The following is a 20443-nucleotide window of genomic DNA, read 5'->3' on the forward strand; positions in this document are numbered from 1 at the left end:
AGAAGTATCCAAAATGCGAATAGAACGATTTTTGTAAAAATTCGAGTTGTTCGACTTATATTCTGAGTCTTCGATATTATAATCCTACCATCGGACGGATCGTACCGATCGGGCTCAAACTTCGTCAAAATGTGTTTTCCCACTTCCTGATCACGAATATATGGGTGTCTAAAAAACTTTCCCGTCCGTCCGTCCGGTCGCTCTTTGGAGCTTAATAGCTCTCGAACTAAAAAAGATATCGCCTTGCGGTTTTTGGGCAAAGGTTAATCGGGTGAAAATTGCAAGTTATAGTGCATCAACTCTCCTACCTCTCCTGCCACTATTTTGTATACATGCTTTTTTCTTTTCTCTATAGCTCCACTCCTACGGCATTGATTGGACTTAAATTTTAGTACAGTAAACTCTCACTCAATCGGCTCTTCTTCAATCGGGCGAAAAATTTTGTTGACAATTTTCACGTTTAATTATTAAACAAATTTGCTCAAATTCGCTGTAGTTCTTCTTATTTTATCGTGATTCTTAAAATTGAGCGCTTTTTGTGAAATTTACAAAGGCTTTGATGCCCAAATCTATCGATAAACCGGATGACATTTTGCCCCAAATGCCCATTTGAGAGAGAGTCTACTGTATGTAATATAGTGAGCTTGGCTTCGATCAGTAGCAGTACTAAACTTAAAACCCCCTGACCCCTCTCACCCAAGCTATAAGGGTCCAAAAAAATTTAAATGGTCATAACTCCTGTTCTAATTGCCAGAATTTAAGAACTGAGAGCATTTTGGAAAGCTCTCATGAAATACCAGTTCCTTATTGATATCGGAAGTTTGTAAAACCACCGTGAGGGACGCTATTAACAACAACAAATTTAATTTAATAAATTTAATTTAAACAGAAAATTTTTCAATTGTCTAAGTTAAATAACAAAACAAAAAATGCTTGAGTCGATCAATAACCCCTGACCCGAGCTATAAGGGCTCAAAGTTCGAAAACTGATCGGCCTATATCTCCAGTTCTGATTAATATTTTGACCTAAATTTTGAGTTTTTGGTTTTATCTCGACGATTTTAAGATGAAAGTTCAAAAAATTAACTACAGATGGCCCTCAGTTTTCCCAAGAACGCTATTGTGCATGTTAACCAATTTAGTCAATGCACCAGAAATACTTTAGATAGTATATTCATATTTTGGAATTAGATTCATACAGATTAATAGATGATTTTTTTAAAAACAAAGAATTTTTATCAATTATGGGGTCGCGGGAAGCCCCTGTCAAACACACGTCTTAACGATCACTGAATTTAAATTTTGAGTATTAATTCATTACAAACTAAATATATTGCTTTAGATAAAGTAACTAACTAAAAAAACAAATTGACAACTAGAATTCCAATCAGGAAAGAGGAAAAAGGCCAATTTTAACAAATTCGATGGGATGTAGAATTTTTCGTTCGCTATTTTGAGCAAAAATTTTACATTACCTTCCGCGAAGCAAGAAAACAATTACAAAATGTATTTTCATCTCTGTCGGACTATTTTTCCCAAGTAATTAAAAGACCAAAGTTACTATAAATTCACTCCCGACAGCAATTCGGTTAAAAGTTTCCCAGAAATAAATCATCTAAAATCACTTAATTTGCGTATGATGTATAATACCATGGTAAGGAATGGGTTAATCAAATTTTTGACTGTTGTAGTCTAGTCTAGGTTATGAAGTTTTCAAAAAGTGGCATAGGTTCGCTGTGGTTAAAATAGAACCGAAGGTACACAGTAGGTAGACTCTCTCAAATTCAAGCCTCTGGGACCGAAATGTCACCCGAATCATAGAGAAATTCGGGCGTCAAACTTTTTGAAATCCAACGATATTTTGTTTTTCTGCATACTAATATTGAGTTTACAACCTCATATTTATAGTAAATTTCATAAAAATCCCTTAATAACGCAAAATTATATCATGACTATGACAAACCATGGTAAATTTGAGCACATTTGCTTCATTCGCAAATTTGAGAAACGTCGATAGACTTTTTTTCAAATTTAACTGCTGTCCGAATTAGAAAGTAGTCTGATCTTAAAAAAAAGAGCCAAATTAGCGAGAGTCTACTGTATGAGGGGTCAAAGTTCACGAAAATCTAAAAGCCATATCTCTGGTTCTATTGAATAGATGGAAGCTAGAAGAAGGAAAAGATTGCAAAATAGTAGGAAAGACGTATACAAAGCTTATAAAAAAGAAAGAAATATAATTTTTTGATCTTATGAAATTATTCTGATGTAAAAGGTATGCTGGAGCCATAAAAAATTAAATTCTATGGTAGTAAAATATTATATTAAGTTATGATCAGAAGAATATAATATTTATAAAAAAATAAATATAAAATAAAATAGTAAAATAGTAAAATGAATGACTCTTTACTTCCATTTGCAAAAACTCGCATGACAATTTCATTGCTATAAAAGTTCCAAATTAAGTACCTACTGCTGAAATTTGAGTTTTTGCTAATCAAACTTAACTTCTTACTTTTCATTCGTATAGTTAACTTTTTATATCTGTCTAACTTGAAAATACTATAAGTGATTCTGGACACACTTACGGCTTCAGCCGAGAGGCAAAATAATTATCAGACAATTCCTATCAGTTTGCACTAAATCGTCTGTCGATTTAACCCTTTAAGGACGATTGGAACACCGGTGACCGGTGTCCCATAAAGAAAATAATTTTTCCTGACTATCCAAAGTTATTTTTTTTCTTATGTCTGTACATAATTGTAAAGTAGAAGGTTGAAGGAATCTAGAATATTTTTTGCAAGTCTCTAGCTATTTGCTATGTAGTAAATAAGGTAAAGTGCCCTCAAGTCGACCGGTTCCTCAATTCGACCGGTAGAGTTATTTATTCAATTTATTTATATTTGCACTAATATTTGGCGTATGATCTAACATTAATAGGTCAATTATTTCATAAATAAATAGGAATCAGTGACAATTTTATAGAAATTCACCATTAAAACATTCAAATATTGACCACCGGTCAAGTCGAGGGACCGGTCGACTCGAGGGCACTTTACCTTATTTAAGATCAAAAATGGAGAATTTTTAAATTCTCAAATTTATAATTGATTTTATTTATTTTTTATACTTCTAACTTTTGACCAATGCAAACAACAAGCGGCGAGACATGATAATGACGTTTCTTTTCGCCGTGAGACATCAGAAATTTCTTCGCTTTTTTGTTACTTTTTACCCCAAATGGCCATTTTTAATAAAATTATTTCTGGAGAAAAGAACTTTTGTGAAATTCTAAAATAGATAGCGGATTCGTATTCAAAAAATCCAAATTATTTATAAAATATTCACCAATGCATCAATTTTGGAAAATAAGTAGGTAATAATTGTTATCTTCTGCAAGGAAAATATTTCAAAAATAGGGCTAAAAATTTCGATATTTTTTATTTTCTAAATTCCTTGTTCGAATTCTAAGAAACTTACGATATTGAAGAGGTCAATGGAGGCTATTTATAGAAAAAAAAATTGAGCCGATATCTTTTTTACCTTGAAAGATATTAAATTTTGAATTTTTCGATTTGTGACTTTGCCCCAGTCTCCCCTACTCATGCGTAATATTTTTCATTAAAGCGAAAAATATCATTCATTGGTATTGTCAGAAAAATTACTTAAATTTTGTGGGCTATTTTTGTCCCTATTGTTCATAGAAGCATAAAATATACCGATTCAGACTATGTTGGACTTTCCAAGGTTAGGTGTAAGACTTATCATTGATTATGTTTCTCAGTTTAATTTTTATTGTTGATTTTCAGTCAAGTTAAGTCTAGGGCATAAAACTAAGATTTGTATAGAAAAACATTATATAAATTCTAGTATTGGTTTTTTAATCCTTGATAGTATCTTTAATTGATAGTATCCTTGATAATGGCCAAAGTTCTATTCCAATTTGTGTCTCCAGTAAAAGTCCTCACAATTCCTATCTTTCAAAAATTCTTAAAGAGAATTAAAATAGGGTGTGTTCGTGTTTTTCCTATTTTCATAGACAGATTTTGAACTTATCATGCCGGTGTCTTATTAAAATGAACTTAACACAGCAACAAATTGACCTCTTTTTTTTGCTGTCCACCTCGAAAGCATTCCATGGAATTGGTGAACTAATGAATTCTTCACGCAATTTAATTATTTCATTTTCCCGGCACATGCATATGATTCCAAATGGCAAATCGTGGAAAAATTAAATGTGTGCGTCCATCGTATTTTCTCCTCCTTCCGGAAAGTCCCACTTTTTGCCAATTCACCCATTCACCTAAATTTACTATCTGTTCACTTATTCCAGCACTTGGCGCTTTTTTTCCTGTGAGACAAATAAGATAGTGTATCTGTCTACTGGTAAAGTACTTCCGAGAATCACAATCACACGAGCTCTTCTGAATTGTGCAAAAAATTTGAAGATTTTGTCATAGGCGACGCAAAGATTTTAATGTATCTTTCGTCCTTGGGTGGTACTTGGACATTTTGCGGAAAAAATACGAAAGAAATGTCTCATTAGGAATAGGAAGCCCGCTGAAGCTTTAAAATTTGGTCTCAAAAGCACATGAATCGTGATGGGAATTTAAAATTGAGTTCAACGAAAGCAATAGAAAAACACAAAAGCCAATAGCGTAAACATTTTCATGGTTAAACACCTACAGTGTATTTGGAAAGATTTGGTGACCAAATTAATAACAAACTACGAATAATTTTATAGCTTGATGGAAGAAAATCAATAAAATCCCCAGAGTCATTACAGAAAATCAGAAACTCTATACGTAAGATTAGTTTGAGTAAATAATTGTTCAATTTTCTCACATTTCTCAAACTAATTGAGAGCCTTTCCCTTAGGGGATCATTTTTCTATCTTAAACTAGGTCAAAGGATTCATCAGATGTATTTAATGCATTATCAATCCTTACATAATTTTCCCTCCATTTCATTGATGCATCGTGTGGCATTGAAAATGCATTATCCAAGTTGCAAGCAATTTTCTTTGAATTTTATTTCTTGCAATTCATCCTTGACTTTCTTCTAGGGAAGGAAATCATCCAGATGACTACAGCCGATTGACGTACAGAAAATTACTGGAGGAAGTCTGTAGATTCGCCAATGTACTTAAGGAGCATGGAGTTAGAAAAGGCGACAGAGTGTCCATTTATATGCCCATGGTCTTGGAATTGCCAGTAGCGATGCTCGCGTGTGCAAGAATTGGGGCTGTTCATTCAATTGTGGTAAGTGGCAATTCGAGTACAGCAAATTGGGTTATGAGTCAGATAAAAATTTATTGAAATGCTAAATAGAGTAAAAACCACAAAAAATTGCAGAATTGCAAAAATTACGGTTTAACTAAAAGAAATTCAAATTCAAAAGCTTCGGCAGAATTTCTGTCAAAACAAACGTCAAAACGATTTTTGAATTTTCGTAGTTTGCTGGCTTTTCGTCAGATTCTCTGGCTGAGCGAATGAATGACTGTAAGGCCAAGGTCCTATTGACAGCTGATGGAGCTTGGCGAGGAGAGAAAGCTCTTCCCTTGAAAGCTCTCTGTGACGAAGCCCTTGAGAAATGTGAGACTCTTGGGCACCATGTTGATGCCTGCATTGTTGTAGCTCATATGAACAGAGTGACTCCAGGAAAGGAGGGTTTGGACGAGTTGGTAATTCCCTGGAATGACGATCGGGACTTTTGGTGGCATCAGGAGATGGAGAATCAAGAACCAGCTTGCTATCCCGAATGGATGGAAGCTGAAGATCCTCTATTTATGCTCTACACAAGTGGATCTACGGGAAAACCTAAAGGAGTTCTGCACACAACAGCTGGGTATTTGTTGTACGCCAGCACAACATTTAAACTTGTCTTCGATTACAAACCCGATGATATTTACTGGTGTACTGCAGACATTGGATGGATTACTGGACACACTTACGTGGTCTATGGTCCTCTTGCCAATGGAGCCACTTCCGTTATGGTGAGTTTGTGAAAATGAAGAAAATATTGTTGATAAATTCTAATTGTTGATTGTTGTAGTTCGAAGGGACTCCATTCTTTCCAGACAACGATCGCTATTGGCAAGTTGTTAACAAGTACAAGGTTAATCAATTCTACACAGCTCCTACAGCCATAAGGGCCCTGATGAAATTCGGGGATGAACCCGTGAAGAAGCACGACCTATCATCACTTAGGTAAGATGAAAGTTGATTGGTTGTTGACAAACTTTAAACTACAATATTTAAGCTTTCTGGAACTTAGGTTGCTTCATAGTTTTCTCTATGTTACAAGTCTTAAAGAAAAACGGTTATAGATATCAACTTCGGGGTTTATGTAAACATAAACATATTTTTTCCAGTTTCTTCAAAAAGTATTTCTACAATTTTTCAATTTTATTTTAATATGATTTCTTCTATTATTTCTTTCAATAAGGTTCTTTAGGTGACTTTGCTCCCCTACTTTTCGCAAGTTTTGCTTTAATTCTAGGACTTCAGGATTGTCCCAGTAACCATAATACGGGCTTCAGACCTAAGGATTAGCCATAAGGCTTAACTTCTCTAATTTCTTATCAGTCGAAATTTTTTGGAAAATTTTGACTTAGAAATGGACTATTAAAGGAAAGTAGTCTATTTATATCAGATGAACAAATTAAATTGGTTGCTATTTAGGATCTTGAGACCTTCGAAAACTAAGCTAAACCTCTAGTCTGAAGACTGTCTCAGGGTTCTTAATAATAGTCTAAATTTCATCTATAAATCCTAGAATTAAAGAAAAGCTTACGAAAAGCAGGAATGCAAAGTTACATGTATCTACGATACGTCAATAACGCCATAGCGTTCTCCCAGATTAAAAGTCTGGTACTAATGGAAGATTTCGTATCCGTTTTAAATAAGTTTGAATATTTTGATGAAATCTTGGAATCTTCGATAAAACTAAACTGTTTTGAATAAGTAATGAACGTTAAAAGATTAAGAATGATCACATGAGAAACTGAAGGATTCATGGTTGATCAAATAAACCTTTCACTAAAGTACTTATACTTAAACGAAAGAGATATTTATTGAAAGTATCATTCTAGAGATTCACAGAGAATATATATATATTGTGATATATTCAAAGTTTGTTGACTTACATTCTTTTAGGATGATTAACACTTAAGTGTATACTTCGGGAGAGAAAAATCTATAGAAATAGTTAAAAGGAAGGCTTTGCGTTCTTTTGTTGTTAATATTTTATGAAGCTTTATCCAATCTATAGATGTTTCGGTGCTCGATAGAAAATATTTTCACCTGAAATCGAAAGACTTTGAAATTTCTACCAAAATTTGTGTTCTTCGAACTTTGGCGTTCCATCAATGTCGATTAAAATTAGGGGACATTAAAATAACGATATAAACATTATGTGTATTTCAAAAGGAGTAGCAAAGCTCAGTTCCACTAAAACATAATTGAAAAATACCAATTTCAAAGGTATCCCACTTTCAAAGGCGCCCCATTTCGCCCTAATAGAATTGATTTTTGGACAAAAATTAATTATCGGCTCATAACCGGTTCACAATCGATTTTACCCGACCCGATCAATAAACTCAAAATACTTTAGGAGTAATAGAACTGATTGTCTGTTAAAAATGGCAAAATATTTTTGGTCAGTAAAAAGTAAAATATTGGTCAGTAAAAAATCAAATTCGGTCAGTAAAAAAATATAATATGGTCAGTAAAAAATTAAATATGGTCAGTAAAAAACTTTTAAAAAAATCAGTAAAAATTAAATTTGGTCGGTAAAAAGTCAAATTTGATCAGTAATGGCTCCGGCACACCTTTTAGATCAGGATAATTTCATGAAGTCGAAATTGGAAACCCTTTCTTTCTCATATGTTTTGCATATGACTATCTCATTCTTTGTCGTACCAAATTTGATTGAGCTAAATTGAATTTGGAGTGATGTTTAAGAGAAGAAGAAGAGTGCGAGAGAATGAGATAGACATGTACAAAACATGTGAGAATGAAAGGGATGCGAATTTCGACTTCATGAAATTATCCTGATCTAAAAGGTGTGCCGGAGCCATTATCACACGCTTTGTATATGTCTATCTCATTCTCTCGCACTCTTCTTCTTCTTTTGAACATCACACCAAATTCAATTTAGCTTAATCGAATTTAGAGAGCGAAAGAATGAGACAGACATACGCAAAACGTGTAAGAAAGAAAGGGATTCAAATTTCGGTTTCGTGAAATTTTCCTGATCTAAAAGGTGTGCCGAAGGCATAAAAATCAAATTTGATCAGTAAAAATTTAAATATGGTCAGTAAAAAACTATTAAAAAATCGGAAAAAATTAAATTTGGTCATTAAAAGATAAAATTTGGTCAGTGAAAATCAAATTTTATCAGTAAAAAATTAAATTTGGTCAGTAATAAATAAAATTTGGTCAGTACAAAATAAAAATTTGGTCAGTAAAAAATCAAATTCGGTCGGAGAAAAGTCAAATTTGGTCAGTAAATTTTTTTTGAATCAATAAAATGTGAAATTTAATCAGTGGAAAATTAAATATGATCAGAGAATAATAATTTAGTCAATAAAAAACTAAAAGGAAATCAATAAAAGTTAAAACTTTGCATATCCGGATAAAAAGTATTGCACATTTCGTATTGCGGAAACTTCGTATTTTAGTACATTTCGTATATTTACCATTTCGTATTTCATATTTCGTCTTTCCTAAATTTTGTACAAAAATTGAACAGGTGCTACTGATAACTTTCCAAAGAACAGAAAATTTCCCTTTGCCTCAACAGGCGATACAGATAACTTCCCGAAGCACAGAAAATTTTGGTTTTTTACTGACCAGGTTCTTTATTTTTTACTGACCATTTTTTATATTTTACCGATCAAATTTCATTTTTTACTGATCAATTTTGATTTTTCACTGACTAAATTTGATTTTTTACTGACCAAATTTGACTTTTTATCGACCAAATTTTATTTTTTACTAACCAAAAAGTCGCAGCCGTTAAAAATTACTTTTCGGTTATGAACCGATTCATTAATGGTTCATAAACCAATTGAAATCGGTACAGGCTTGCTAGGAATTCCAAGACGTTTCCAACGAGCCTTCACATTCACATGATAATATTCGGTTGAGAAATATTGTCTCTAGAATCTTTAAAACCTTTAACTTTGACCAATAGAGATGTTTATTGTAAGAGTTTAAACTTCGCAACACAATAAAAGATGATTTAACAAGATTAATAATTTTGTCTTTGATTTTTGAAGGGTTTTGGGAAGTGTTGGCGAGCCTATAAATCCCGAAGCCTGGCTGTGGTATTACCGACTCGTAGGCCAGGAAAAATGTTCCATTGTAGACACTTTCTGGCAAACAGAAACCGGAGGACATGTGATTACTCCACTTCCTGGAGCCACTCCAATGAAGCCCGGTTCTGCGAGTTTCCCCTTCTTCGGAGTCAAACCCATCCTTCTGGATGAAGGTGGCAAGGAAATTGAGGGCGAGGGTGAAGGATATCTGGTATTCTCTCGTCCATGGCCAGGAATGATGCGTACACTATTCAACAACCACCCACGCTTTGAGTCCACCTACTTCTCCAAATTCCCCGGCTACTACTGCACTGGAGACGGTAAGTGTTATCTGTCTGACCAGATTATTTGGCTCTTTATCTACCGACTGGCCACTCAATGGAGCAATCTGTGGATTTTTTTAGGTGCTCGTCGTGATGCCGATGGATATCTGTGGATTACCGGGCGTGTCGATGATATGCTCAATGTTTCTGGCCACTTGATGTCTACGGCTGAAGTTGAGTCTGTTCTCACGAAGCATTCACAGGTTTCCGAAGCGGCTGTTGTTGCACGTAAGTTCATTAAATAGTCCAAAATCACTCACACGTAGAAAATGTTCATGATATTTTTCTCTTGTCGTGTTAATTCTTATTTTTAGCACGTTCACTGAATATTCTATTGATTTGGGCACATTTTTGCGCTCTCTAAAGTTATGATTCTAACAAAAAAAAACCAAAATATTCTTTAGTAATTTTTTTAAGACTAGTGAAATACTTGGTAGAATTAAATTCGCTAAAATTCTCTATCTGTAGTAAAGTTAAGGAATTTATTAAGTTAAATTCTTGTAACTCATTTACCTTAGAAAATATCAAATCCATGGACAAGAAAAATGAATAGAAAATTAAGAAAGTCGGAATGATTTTGGAGTAGGATGAATAGTAGAAATAGTACTATAAATTGGGTCCTCGGATTAGAAACAAGACAAGTTTTAAAAAGTAGATTATCTGGTCGGTCTATCTGATAAACACACTGAGAGAAATACGGGTGTGAAATATGCACAAATCGGGGGTTATTCTTCACACCGAATTCTAACCCCGAATCAACCAAACCTCTTCGGTAGTAAATTTGGTAATAGGCGGGGGTTAAAAATATTGAATAGAAAAATCAAACCCCATCGAGTGTGAATTTTACACCGACGCTATAAAATAAATTAGAAACCCCCATCGAGGGTTATTTTCACACCAATGGCATTTAAAATATTGAAACCTCGTCAAGTGAAATTTTAACACCTGTTTCAGTGTTACCATTAGTACCCCTATTGAGTGTATTATTCACCCTTTTTTGAGATGTACATTTTCCACCCTTCCCATTAAAAAAATATAAGTTGTTTTACAATTTTTCTTATATTTCCTTCATATTTTTCTTTACATATCCATTATTCAGGTTTTAACATCTTTTACAATTTTTCCACTTCTTTACAACTTTTTTTTTAAGAAACAATTTTGCCTTACAAGAACTTTTAAATTTGAAATGTCGTGTTTTAAGTTAAAAATCTAACAAATATTATTATAATGTTGAGTAAGTTTAATTTTTCATACAAAAATAAATCATTCCTGCTTATTTTTTGTTGTTAAGATTTTATTTAAAAAAAACTTAATATACTTCCATTATTATCGTATTTTAATGACAAACTCTGTTGTGAATACTTTTGTTATTTATTTTATGAATCATGGAAATTGGGTTTTTTTTTAAATACATGTAATTTAGATTCAGAGTGATCTATAAATGTTAAGATCTTAAGATCATAATTAAATAAATTAATCAATTTAACAAATAAAGTAGTATAAATTCAACAAACGAATGTAGCACGTTCGCTTTGTGAACTATAATAATATTAAAATCATTAAAGTAAAAACATATTAAAAATAGTAATCTTATTAACAAATACCTTTTGTTTGCTTGATCTTATAGTTCATTATTACCAACATAAATATTTGTAAGTCTAAAGTATTTATCAAATTGTGAATGCATGTGTTTTTAAAACCGTGTCTTTCTCCAAATTTGCTTACTCACTTGTTTTTAAAGCAAATTTTTAATTTATTTTGTACTCCCGGAGTTTCCTCCTCGCTCGAATTCTCGAAAAGGTCCCTTCTTTAAGTTCTGCTAAGTGGCGAAGAGCGCGGCAGCCAAACCCTTATTCTGATCAAGGTTGTATACAACGTAGGGTGTACTTTGAATCTAAAGAACACAAAAAATATAACATTACTATTTTCCTATGAAACTAATACATAAATTATATTAAAGAAATATAGTACTTTGTTTCAAAAATTCAGAGAAAATAAAAAGAAAAGTAGAATATTAAAGAAGATCGTAACTTTATTATTTTTAAATTATATAAATGTTCTTTACTTGTAATTACCTGGTTTTTTAGAGTTGTAGCAGCTGTTGTCAAATGATAATTTATTATCGCACATTTACCATTAGTCACAGGTAAATCCGGAACCAAGAAGTAAAAATCTATGTTCATCTACAAAAAATAGAACAACAAAAAATATATAAGTACCTAATTGGAATATTTTAAAATAAATAAGCTCACAGAATTATAAATTTCTTAAATTTTTCTTAAACAAAATATTAATGTTTGAGTTTCAACACAAAAATATAATTTTTTTGTGAAAAAATTTTTAAAAAATGAATCAGAATATTTATTGAACTAATAAAAATGGAAAGCTAAACGTGTGATGTAAGATAGAGACGCCTTTCTGTTTGCAATGAAATTTTGCCCGCACGCTTTCAGTGAAAGAAATCTTAAAGATATTAGGGTGTAATTGAATCATGATAGCAGATGATACTATTTGAAAGAAATCACTTTCATTAATAGAACTGGATTAAGCATTTTATACAATAATTATAAGAATGATTAAAACATGATTAAAAAATGTAGCAAACAGCTCAGCATCTCACACAACACTTCTAAGAAAGACCATAACATTTTTCTTTTCATGGCAAATCTTTCACTTCCTCCACTATATTTTTTATATTCTAAAGAAATTAAAAAACTTACTGTCTTTTTGCGCAGAAATGTGTCCCCAACTTAACATTTTGCACAGAAACACAAGAAACAGCTCACGAGAATACGCCACACACTCTTCTTAATGGACGCACTGAAAAGACTAAAGCTAAATGAAGAATGCAAAAAATTAATAGCGTCTTCTTGTCTCATAACACCAAGGAGGTGTTCAAAGAACACCATTTAAGTGTACTTTTCACACTCATTTTGCACTTACTCACCTTTATTACCAGAGGTGTAAATTTAACACTTGACGGGCTTTAAATCTTCATAATGAATTATTTCTCTAAATAATGCATTTTTATACTTTTTCAGATATTATAATAACAAGAAAATGTATTTAATGCACGCAAGACATATTTGTTACTGTCTTGTATGACGAAAACTACATTTTAAACAGTTTTTCAAAGATTCTACCAAAAGTGTGGATTTAACACTCAGCAGAGTTAAATTTTATAAAGCAAAATTGGTGTGAATTTCACTTTTTTCTCCCTTTTTTGGTGCAAATTTAAACCCCGATTGCTATGGTGCATATTTAACACTTCTTTCTAACCCCGGCTCCCAGATCCATTTCCCTCAGTGCAGATATTCTTTAAATAATTCTAGTTCTAAGTCTTCAGAAGACCATCAGCAGCGGTATAAATGATAAAATATCGACAGACTTGAAGACTAACCTAGTCGTTAACTGAGAGAAATCCGAAAAAGTTAAAATAACATTCCGGAAATGTTAATTTTACCCTGCAATATTGATCCAAAATCGGTGTAAATATTACCCTTTTTAGGTGTATTAGAGGTTAAAGGTACCCTTTTTCATGTTAATTTTACCCTTAATAAGGTGTAAAATTAACATTAAAAAATTTTGATATATTTTTACACATAAAAAGTGTTAAATTTCTGAGGAAAAATGTCAATCGCACCCTCTTTTTTTCTCAGTGTAGAAATTACCTAGTTCAATTAACAATTAAGATTATTTAATTAACCAAATTACCAACATTTTCGCATTAAACTAATTCTTGGTTAATTTTTAATTCTGTCCGTCTTTACTAAAGGGGGGACCCTGAAATATAAGAGCCCAAAAATTAGCGATTTTTCGCGATTTTCTGAAGGATTAAGCAATTAAATTTCATGAAATTTTTGGTATATGTTATTTAAATATTGTCTATTTCTTAAATAAATAATCTTTATGGCGATTGAGGATAAATGTTTAACGAACAAAAATAAAGGAAAAATTAAAGTCTTGGTAGGGATGAATCTTAGGAACTAAGAAAAATGACTAGGTTGTATCAGATAATTGTCAAATTTGCCAATATATCCGCCATAAATGCCTGTTAAGGTACCCGAAGGGTCAAAAATCTTCTGTTGTTAGAGGCCAAAAGAGCTTTTTGCCTCTAACCAATCACCAAAATTTGATTATATGCTTTTTGTTTAGTCTGGTTATATTCCAATGCTTATGGCTCTGGCACACCTTTTAGATCGGTCAAATTTCATAAAATCAAAATTCACATCCCTTTCTTTCTTAAAAATTTAGCATATGTCTATCCTACTCTTTCGCACTCTTCTTCTTCCTTTAACCATCACACCAAATTAAATTTGGTTCAGTTCAATTTTGAGACCGAAAGAGTGGGATAGACTTATGCAAGTCTTTTTGAAAAGAAAGAGAGATGAATCTTGATTTCATGAAATTTGACCGATCTAAAAGGTGTGCCGGAGCCTTTTTGTCCCAAAATGGCATTCGTAAATGGCCTTGGGTCATCGTCGCATGAAAACTAAAAATTATTGCAAAAAAAGACTTTTAACAGTTTGATCAACATGACATGTTTTACGCTATTTGAAAGTTTCAAAATTAGTTTTTTAGACAAAAACAAGCAAAAGCAAGATCTATCATTCATTTTTGTGCAAAAAAATAACTTTGAAAATTTCAAATAGCGTAAAACATGTCATGTTGATCAAACTGTTAAAGATTTTTGACCCTTGGGGTAGCTTAAAAGGCATTTATGGCGGATATATTGACAAATTTGATAATTATATGATAGGACCTAGTCATTTTTCTTAGTTCCTAAAATAAATCGTCACCAAGACTTTAATTTTTCCTTTTTTTTTGTTCGTTAAACATTTTTCCTACTATATTTCGGCAAAAAATAATGCAAAACTTTAGAAAATGGATTTTAATTTTTTAATTATAATTAAAAATGAAATTATTAAAAGATATTAACCTAAATTTGGTCAAAAATAAATACCCTAGCGCTCAATTTATTGAGTAGAATTATACTTACTTGCAGCCTAAAAAACAAAATTCTATTATATTTCTAAAAATACTTAAAATAAAAAATCAAACTGTCGATTTTTTATGTTGGCATGAAAGGACGTTATGGTTTACGTATGAATTTTTTTCGACATTTCTTTTTTTGTTGAGTTTCATTAAGGATTAAGGGGTGGAATCCACCACTGTAGCAAAAGGGATGTCCATTTTAAATAAATAGTGATTTGCTCAATATTCATTCAAAGGCAAACTCGTCAGTTAAATCAGCATTTGTCGTAACTTCCTTTTGGCAACTTTTCAGGAGACGAAATTTTCAGTTCAGCATTATTTTTCTTAAAAATTAGCCCCGAATACGATAGTTTTGAGTCAAAATAATAAAAGTGGCACTAATAAACTATAAGTTAACCCGAGAAAATCTTTATAAAATGATATAAAAGCTGAGGTATTGAGATATATGTTAGAAAAAACACAGTAATATTTTATCGTAACTTGCATCGTTTATAAAGCCGTAACTTCTAATGTATGGAGATCTTGGAAGTTACGACAATTTTCAAAAACACATTATATCAACTTTAATTACTCTAGTGATAATGAGTGCCCTTATTTCATTAAATTAGTCAATTAAACTGTGGTCCTTGTCACTAAAAGCTATTATTTCATAAATTTTATTGAATAAATTTTGTGCGCCGCATCGCTTGTTTTGTTTTGAAATAATGACAGATGGGCAGGGATTTTTCCTCACTTTTTTCTCACAAATATCGAATTAAAATGATTTAATGTTGCATTATTCGCACTGTCTTTGGATATATGGAAGAGTTTGTGAATGTTTTAATGAGAAATATTAAATTTTTGCTGCAAATTACAAGCCACGCAAGCGAGCTAAAAAGTTACGGCAAATGCTGATTAGAGCAAATTTTGTATGAAAATTTCTCGTAACTTCCCCAAAAATGGAAGTTACGACAAATTCTGATAAATTTTTATTAATTAAAGGCACTTACGATAATTTTTGTTTAAAATAATTTTTAATGGGCCTATAATTTTTTTTTCTCAAGTGAGTTTAATAAACAAAATTACGCCGATTCTAAATATGTATATATCCCAAAATCGCAAAAATGAAGTTACGACAAATGCTGATTTAACTGACGAACTATAATACTATAATAGCCCACTGTCTTATTCTGCCCTAGTTTGCCCAATTTACTCGCTAACATTTACCCCATTTACCTCTCAGCAGCGCTCATGTACTTCGTCTTCGTAGTTGTTAAAGTTCTGGAATCGTCCTTCATCAAATACAAGGCAAAAATTTCCAGTACTCTGTAAGGAAAGAATTCTCAATTTTTGTTAAAAGTTTGTCAAAAACATGTAATGTTTTTCTAGAAAAAAACAAAATTTGAAAAAGTTTAGCCAAATAGCCAGTTATATTAATAACAATTTGTGCGATGGAATTCTTTCTATATTGGGACTATCAGACAGTTGGGTGTTGGGGTGATATGCTAGTTAAAGGGTCTTCCTTAAGCTTTGTTCCCATGTCGGAGCTTTTTACCTCCTCTCAGAAAGGAATTATAAGGTAAAATGCTGTCATTTTGTATGGGAACTACCGGAAGGGAAGAAGGGTTCGGTACACCGAGAAAAATTTGGATGGTATTTTCTACAAATCGTGTCTTTAAATTCTACTGCCTGAAAAGATAGTAGAAAATACCATCCTCCATAGAAACTTTCCTTTAGAATCTACCATCTTGACATTTTAAAATTTACTATCCTATGGATAGTAAATTCTAATAGCCGGATGGTAAAATCTACTATCCTCCTTTAGATTTTACCTTGACCTCTCTTAGATTCTAATATCTGGGTAGTGAATTTTACTGGCCTCATATTAGATGTTAGAATTTAACTGGAAGACAGTAAATTTTAACGGAGGATAGTAATTTGCATTGAAATTACTATCCAAGCCAGTAAAATTTGCCATCTAGCTGTTAGAATGTCATTTTAAAATATCGTGTGTGCCGATGCAACGGTTCCCGATATGCTTTGAATACATTATAGGAATTCGTGGTGCAGCTGTAAGATGCTCGACTGTCATCACAAAGGTCGCGTGTTCAAATCACGGCGTAGTCATCAATGTTGGACAGATTTTCACGCATCAAAATGGCTTGAAATACAGAGAATGTCATCCAAGAAGGGCCCCAAGCTCTCAAACAATGGCCAAAAATTAGTGGAAATAGGGAAAGATAAATTTTTCCGACATTTTTTCATTCTAATATCCGACTAGTAAAATTTACTATCCTGCCAGTAAATTTACCATCCGGCTAGTAAAATCTAATATCCGGGATATTAGAATCTACCACTCGGCTATTAGAATTTACTATCCATGCAATAGATTCTACAATTTTTGACAGTCCGATTTAATATCGCGTTTGCTGGGTGACTGTTTTACTATCCGGCCATTAGAATTTCGTATGGAGGATGGTAAATTTTACCATCCACATTTTTCTCGGTGTATGTATGGTTAAAAAGTTTTCTTTAAGCCTTGTGCGCATGCCGTATTTTAGCATTGTACTTCTTCTCAGAAAGAAGTCGTAAGATAAAATGGCCTCATTTTGTATGGGGGCTATCAGAATGCAGGGTCGGGGAAGGGGTGGTATGCATGAATAAAATGTTTAAGTAATACACTGACCATATACCGAATTTCATCAAGATCGCTTTAGTCGTTCTTGAGTAATTCGTTGTCAAAACAGCGATATTTCGGAAGGATAAACGCCTTTTTACAAGGACTCCCAGGGTTTATCGTCCTGGGATCTGGCAATTTTTTTAATCTTATATTAGTACTTACAAAATGCGTCTACTCTCGTTTGTGGCGATTCCGGGACCGGCGCCCATATAGTTTTGACCATTCTCCTTTCCCGTCTCGTAAATTCAGATACTCAATATCAATTTGAATTGATACTAATTGCTTGTAGATTTATTCCAATTTGCTCGTGATTTAATATGATCAGGAATTCGAAGATCTTTCGAATGAATCCAATTTTGTCTTAATTGAATGTGTAATACGCTTTAAAAATATTTTTGTCTTTGAAAATTTGTCAAAAAGAATAGTTGAAGGTCGTTAACGTACTTGGCCGAAATGTCCTTCCGGATTTCTAAAACATTTTCAAAAATCTCTTAACAGAGAACGTGTTAAAATTAGCTTATCTTGACTTCAAGCTTGTTTTTTCAAAGAGTTTTTTTACTTTGAATTATTTAGGACCTCATCCTGTAAAAGGTGAATGTCTTTATTGCTTCATCACACCAAATGAGAATTCGCCATTTGATAAGAAACTTGTGGATGAACTGAAAAAGTTGGTACGAGAGAGAATTGGACCATTTGCTCAGCCTGATGTCATTCAACATGCTCCTGGACTTCCTAAGACGAGATCTGGCAAGATTATGAGACGAATTTTGCGCAAAGTGGCCATAAATGATAGAGATGTTGGAGATATTTCCACCTTAGCTGATGAATCTATTGTTGAGCAGTTATTCCAGAATCGCCCCTAAATTCCCCTGAATTAAAAGATCTTAAATGTAAAAGCCTAGGATTAGCAGAAACTAAAACAAAACAACACTGAGAATAAAATGCAATAATGCAAGGACGAGTTGCTAATTTAACATTTAAACTAAGTTATGTTAAGGTTAAAGTCTGTTCTTGGTTGTTTAGGAGCTTTAGGAGATTTGTGTCTAAGAATGAGAGATGTGATCGAAAGAATATATAAGTTTTGTATATTTTTTTTTAATTAGGTTTCTTTCGTATTTTGTGATTAGGATTTTAAGTGAATGAGATTTGTAGAAATTGATGATTTGTGACATAGGCATTTTGGTAATTTTAACAATGTAATCTCTGCAATAAATTAAAGAAAATTAATTTCTTTGCAAAATCTCGCAATAATTCTTTTTGTTTTTTTTTTTTTTTTTGAAAATTGTGAAAAAAGAAAATTCCATTTCATTTTTCATCTTTTCTCAAAACGCTAAGATTTTTTTTAATGCTGTCTTTGCGCTTAAGAGAAAGTATCTTAAAGTAACTATTCCATTGATTGCAAACAAAGGAAATGAAACTATTTTAGTGTCTAGCGATATGCAACAAAATCTCACAAAGAGATAAGAATAAGCAAGATAAAAAAAAACCTTATTGGGAAATTTTAATGTGTATTCACAACCGCCCAAAAAATACATATCATTCCAGCGTGTCTCACTATTTTTTATTGGACTCGCTTGGGACAAATTTTATTCTTCAGAAGACGTAAATATTGCTATTTACATTTAGATATTTGTTTCTTGTTGCTGGCTTATCATTCACATTTTAGAGTGAAAGGAGGAGAATACAAAAAAAACACTAAATATTTAACTTTAAAAAAGAAATGTTCAGAGAAAAGAAATATCTAATTGTTGAACAGGAAATATACACAAAAAAAGAATTATATTTAGAAAATGGAAAAAAAATATTAAATGTGTTGAAGAAAGATAATATATTAAAAGATTATCTCGCAAAACTATCGCTTTATTTCTTTCTGCCTCTCTTCTGCATTTTATTTGTTTTACCGATGATTCATTTTGAAAGTACTGAGTAGTTTTGTCAACTTCCTGGTCAACTGCTTGGAGCTTGTTGTGTTGCAGTCAATCAAATCAAAATAGCATCAACGATAAGAAGCTTTTATTGTAAGAATCTTTAAGCATTTCCTACATGTATTAAATATTTGATGCCATAATGAATTTTTGTTCTGTTGCGCTCTGTGATTGGCTGACGCTTTGGAAGCTGTGACTGATACTAAGCACTGGCCAATCAAAGAACGCGATAAGACTAAAATATTTTCTGACATTAAATATTTAAATACACGTGAATAGAACTTTCACGTAAATTTTTCAATTTGAATTTCATGTAAATATAAGAAAGCTGATGCAAATACTTTTATTTGTTTTATTTGTGCTTGAACATAATTGTTTTTCAATTTTATTGATTTCCCAAAAATTTCCAGCGGAGTTCCCAGCAAGTAAATCCATATTGTGTGGTAAGTAAAATAAGAAATTTCAAAAGCAGAACCAATGATAAAGGGGTGGCAAAGCGTCAGAGGCTTTGAAAGCTGCTCGAACTCCCGAGAAGGAGCTCTGCCTTACGGTTCTATCATACTACTCTGAAAAAAATGTTTTGTCAAATTAACAAGACAAGTTTGTAAAAAGGATGTTCTTCCATACAGTATATGGAAAAGTTTTGTCAAATCGGCGGCCAACTGGATCTTGTTAAAAGTTTGTCAAAAGGGTGTTTTCCCATATAAAATGCAAGAAAAAGTTTTGTCAAATTGGTAAATAACATCCTTTTGACAAAATTTCAACAAAATCCTTTTGTTCGTTTAACAAGGCATTTTTTTTCAGAGTAGGATTTTCACAATTTAATTTTAAATTCAATTGATCTAATTGAGCATTATAAGATTTCTAGAAATTACTTGAAAATTCTCACAGCTAGGACATTTTTTGCAAGAAATTTGCTCAATTTTAAATAGTGAGGTGAGATTTTTTATTGTGAATAATTCCGGAAAGTCACTTATCTATTATGCAAAAGAATCCCCAAAGCCAGAAGAAAGGGTTGTAGGCAAGGGGACTCATGAAGAGACTCTCATACAGTCTTGTTTAAAACCTGTATGAAGCCATCCCAACTGCGACTTTTTTTAACACAACAATGTCCTTCGAATTGCTTTGGAGGAACTCAACAAATTACTCCCAAAACTGAAGCTTCACTCGTGTACAAGTTTATCACTAATCACTGTACTTATTTTATTTTTTTGTCCACAAA

The 20443-nt window shown here is 32.4% G+C and overlaps 1 protein-coding gene across 1 annotated transcript in view; it reads left to right on the plus strand.

Moving 5' to 3' along the window:
• The window catches only part of LOC129804823 (acetyl-coenzyme A synthetase), a 29094-nt gene extending 9946 nt beyond the window's left edge, over nt 1–19148 (plus strand). Inside the window, exons 2-7 of the mRNA XM_055852453.1 lie at nt 5063–5258; nt 5453–5992; nt 6052–6206; nt 9281–9639; nt 9724–9870; nt 17870–19148. Of these exons, the coding sequence (XP_055708428.1) occupies nt 5063–5258; nt 5453–5992; nt 6052–6206; nt 9281–9639; nt 9724–9870; nt 17870–18159 (1687 nt within the window). The 3' untranslated portion in view covers nt 18160–19148. The remainder of the gene's footprint in view (nt 1–5062; nt 5259–5452; nt 5993–6051; nt 6207–9280; nt 9640–9723; nt 9871–17869) is intronic.
• Nucleotides 19149–20443: the final 1295 nt, after the last annotated feature.

This window comes from Phlebotomus papatasi, chromosome 2 (genome assembly GCF_024763615.1).
Source record: "Phlebotomus papatasi isolate M1 chromosome 2, Ppap_2.1, whole genome shotgun sequence".
NCBI classification, from domain to species: Eukaryota; Metazoa; Arthropoda; class Insecta; order Diptera; family Psychodidae; genus Phlebotomus; species Phlebotomus papatasi.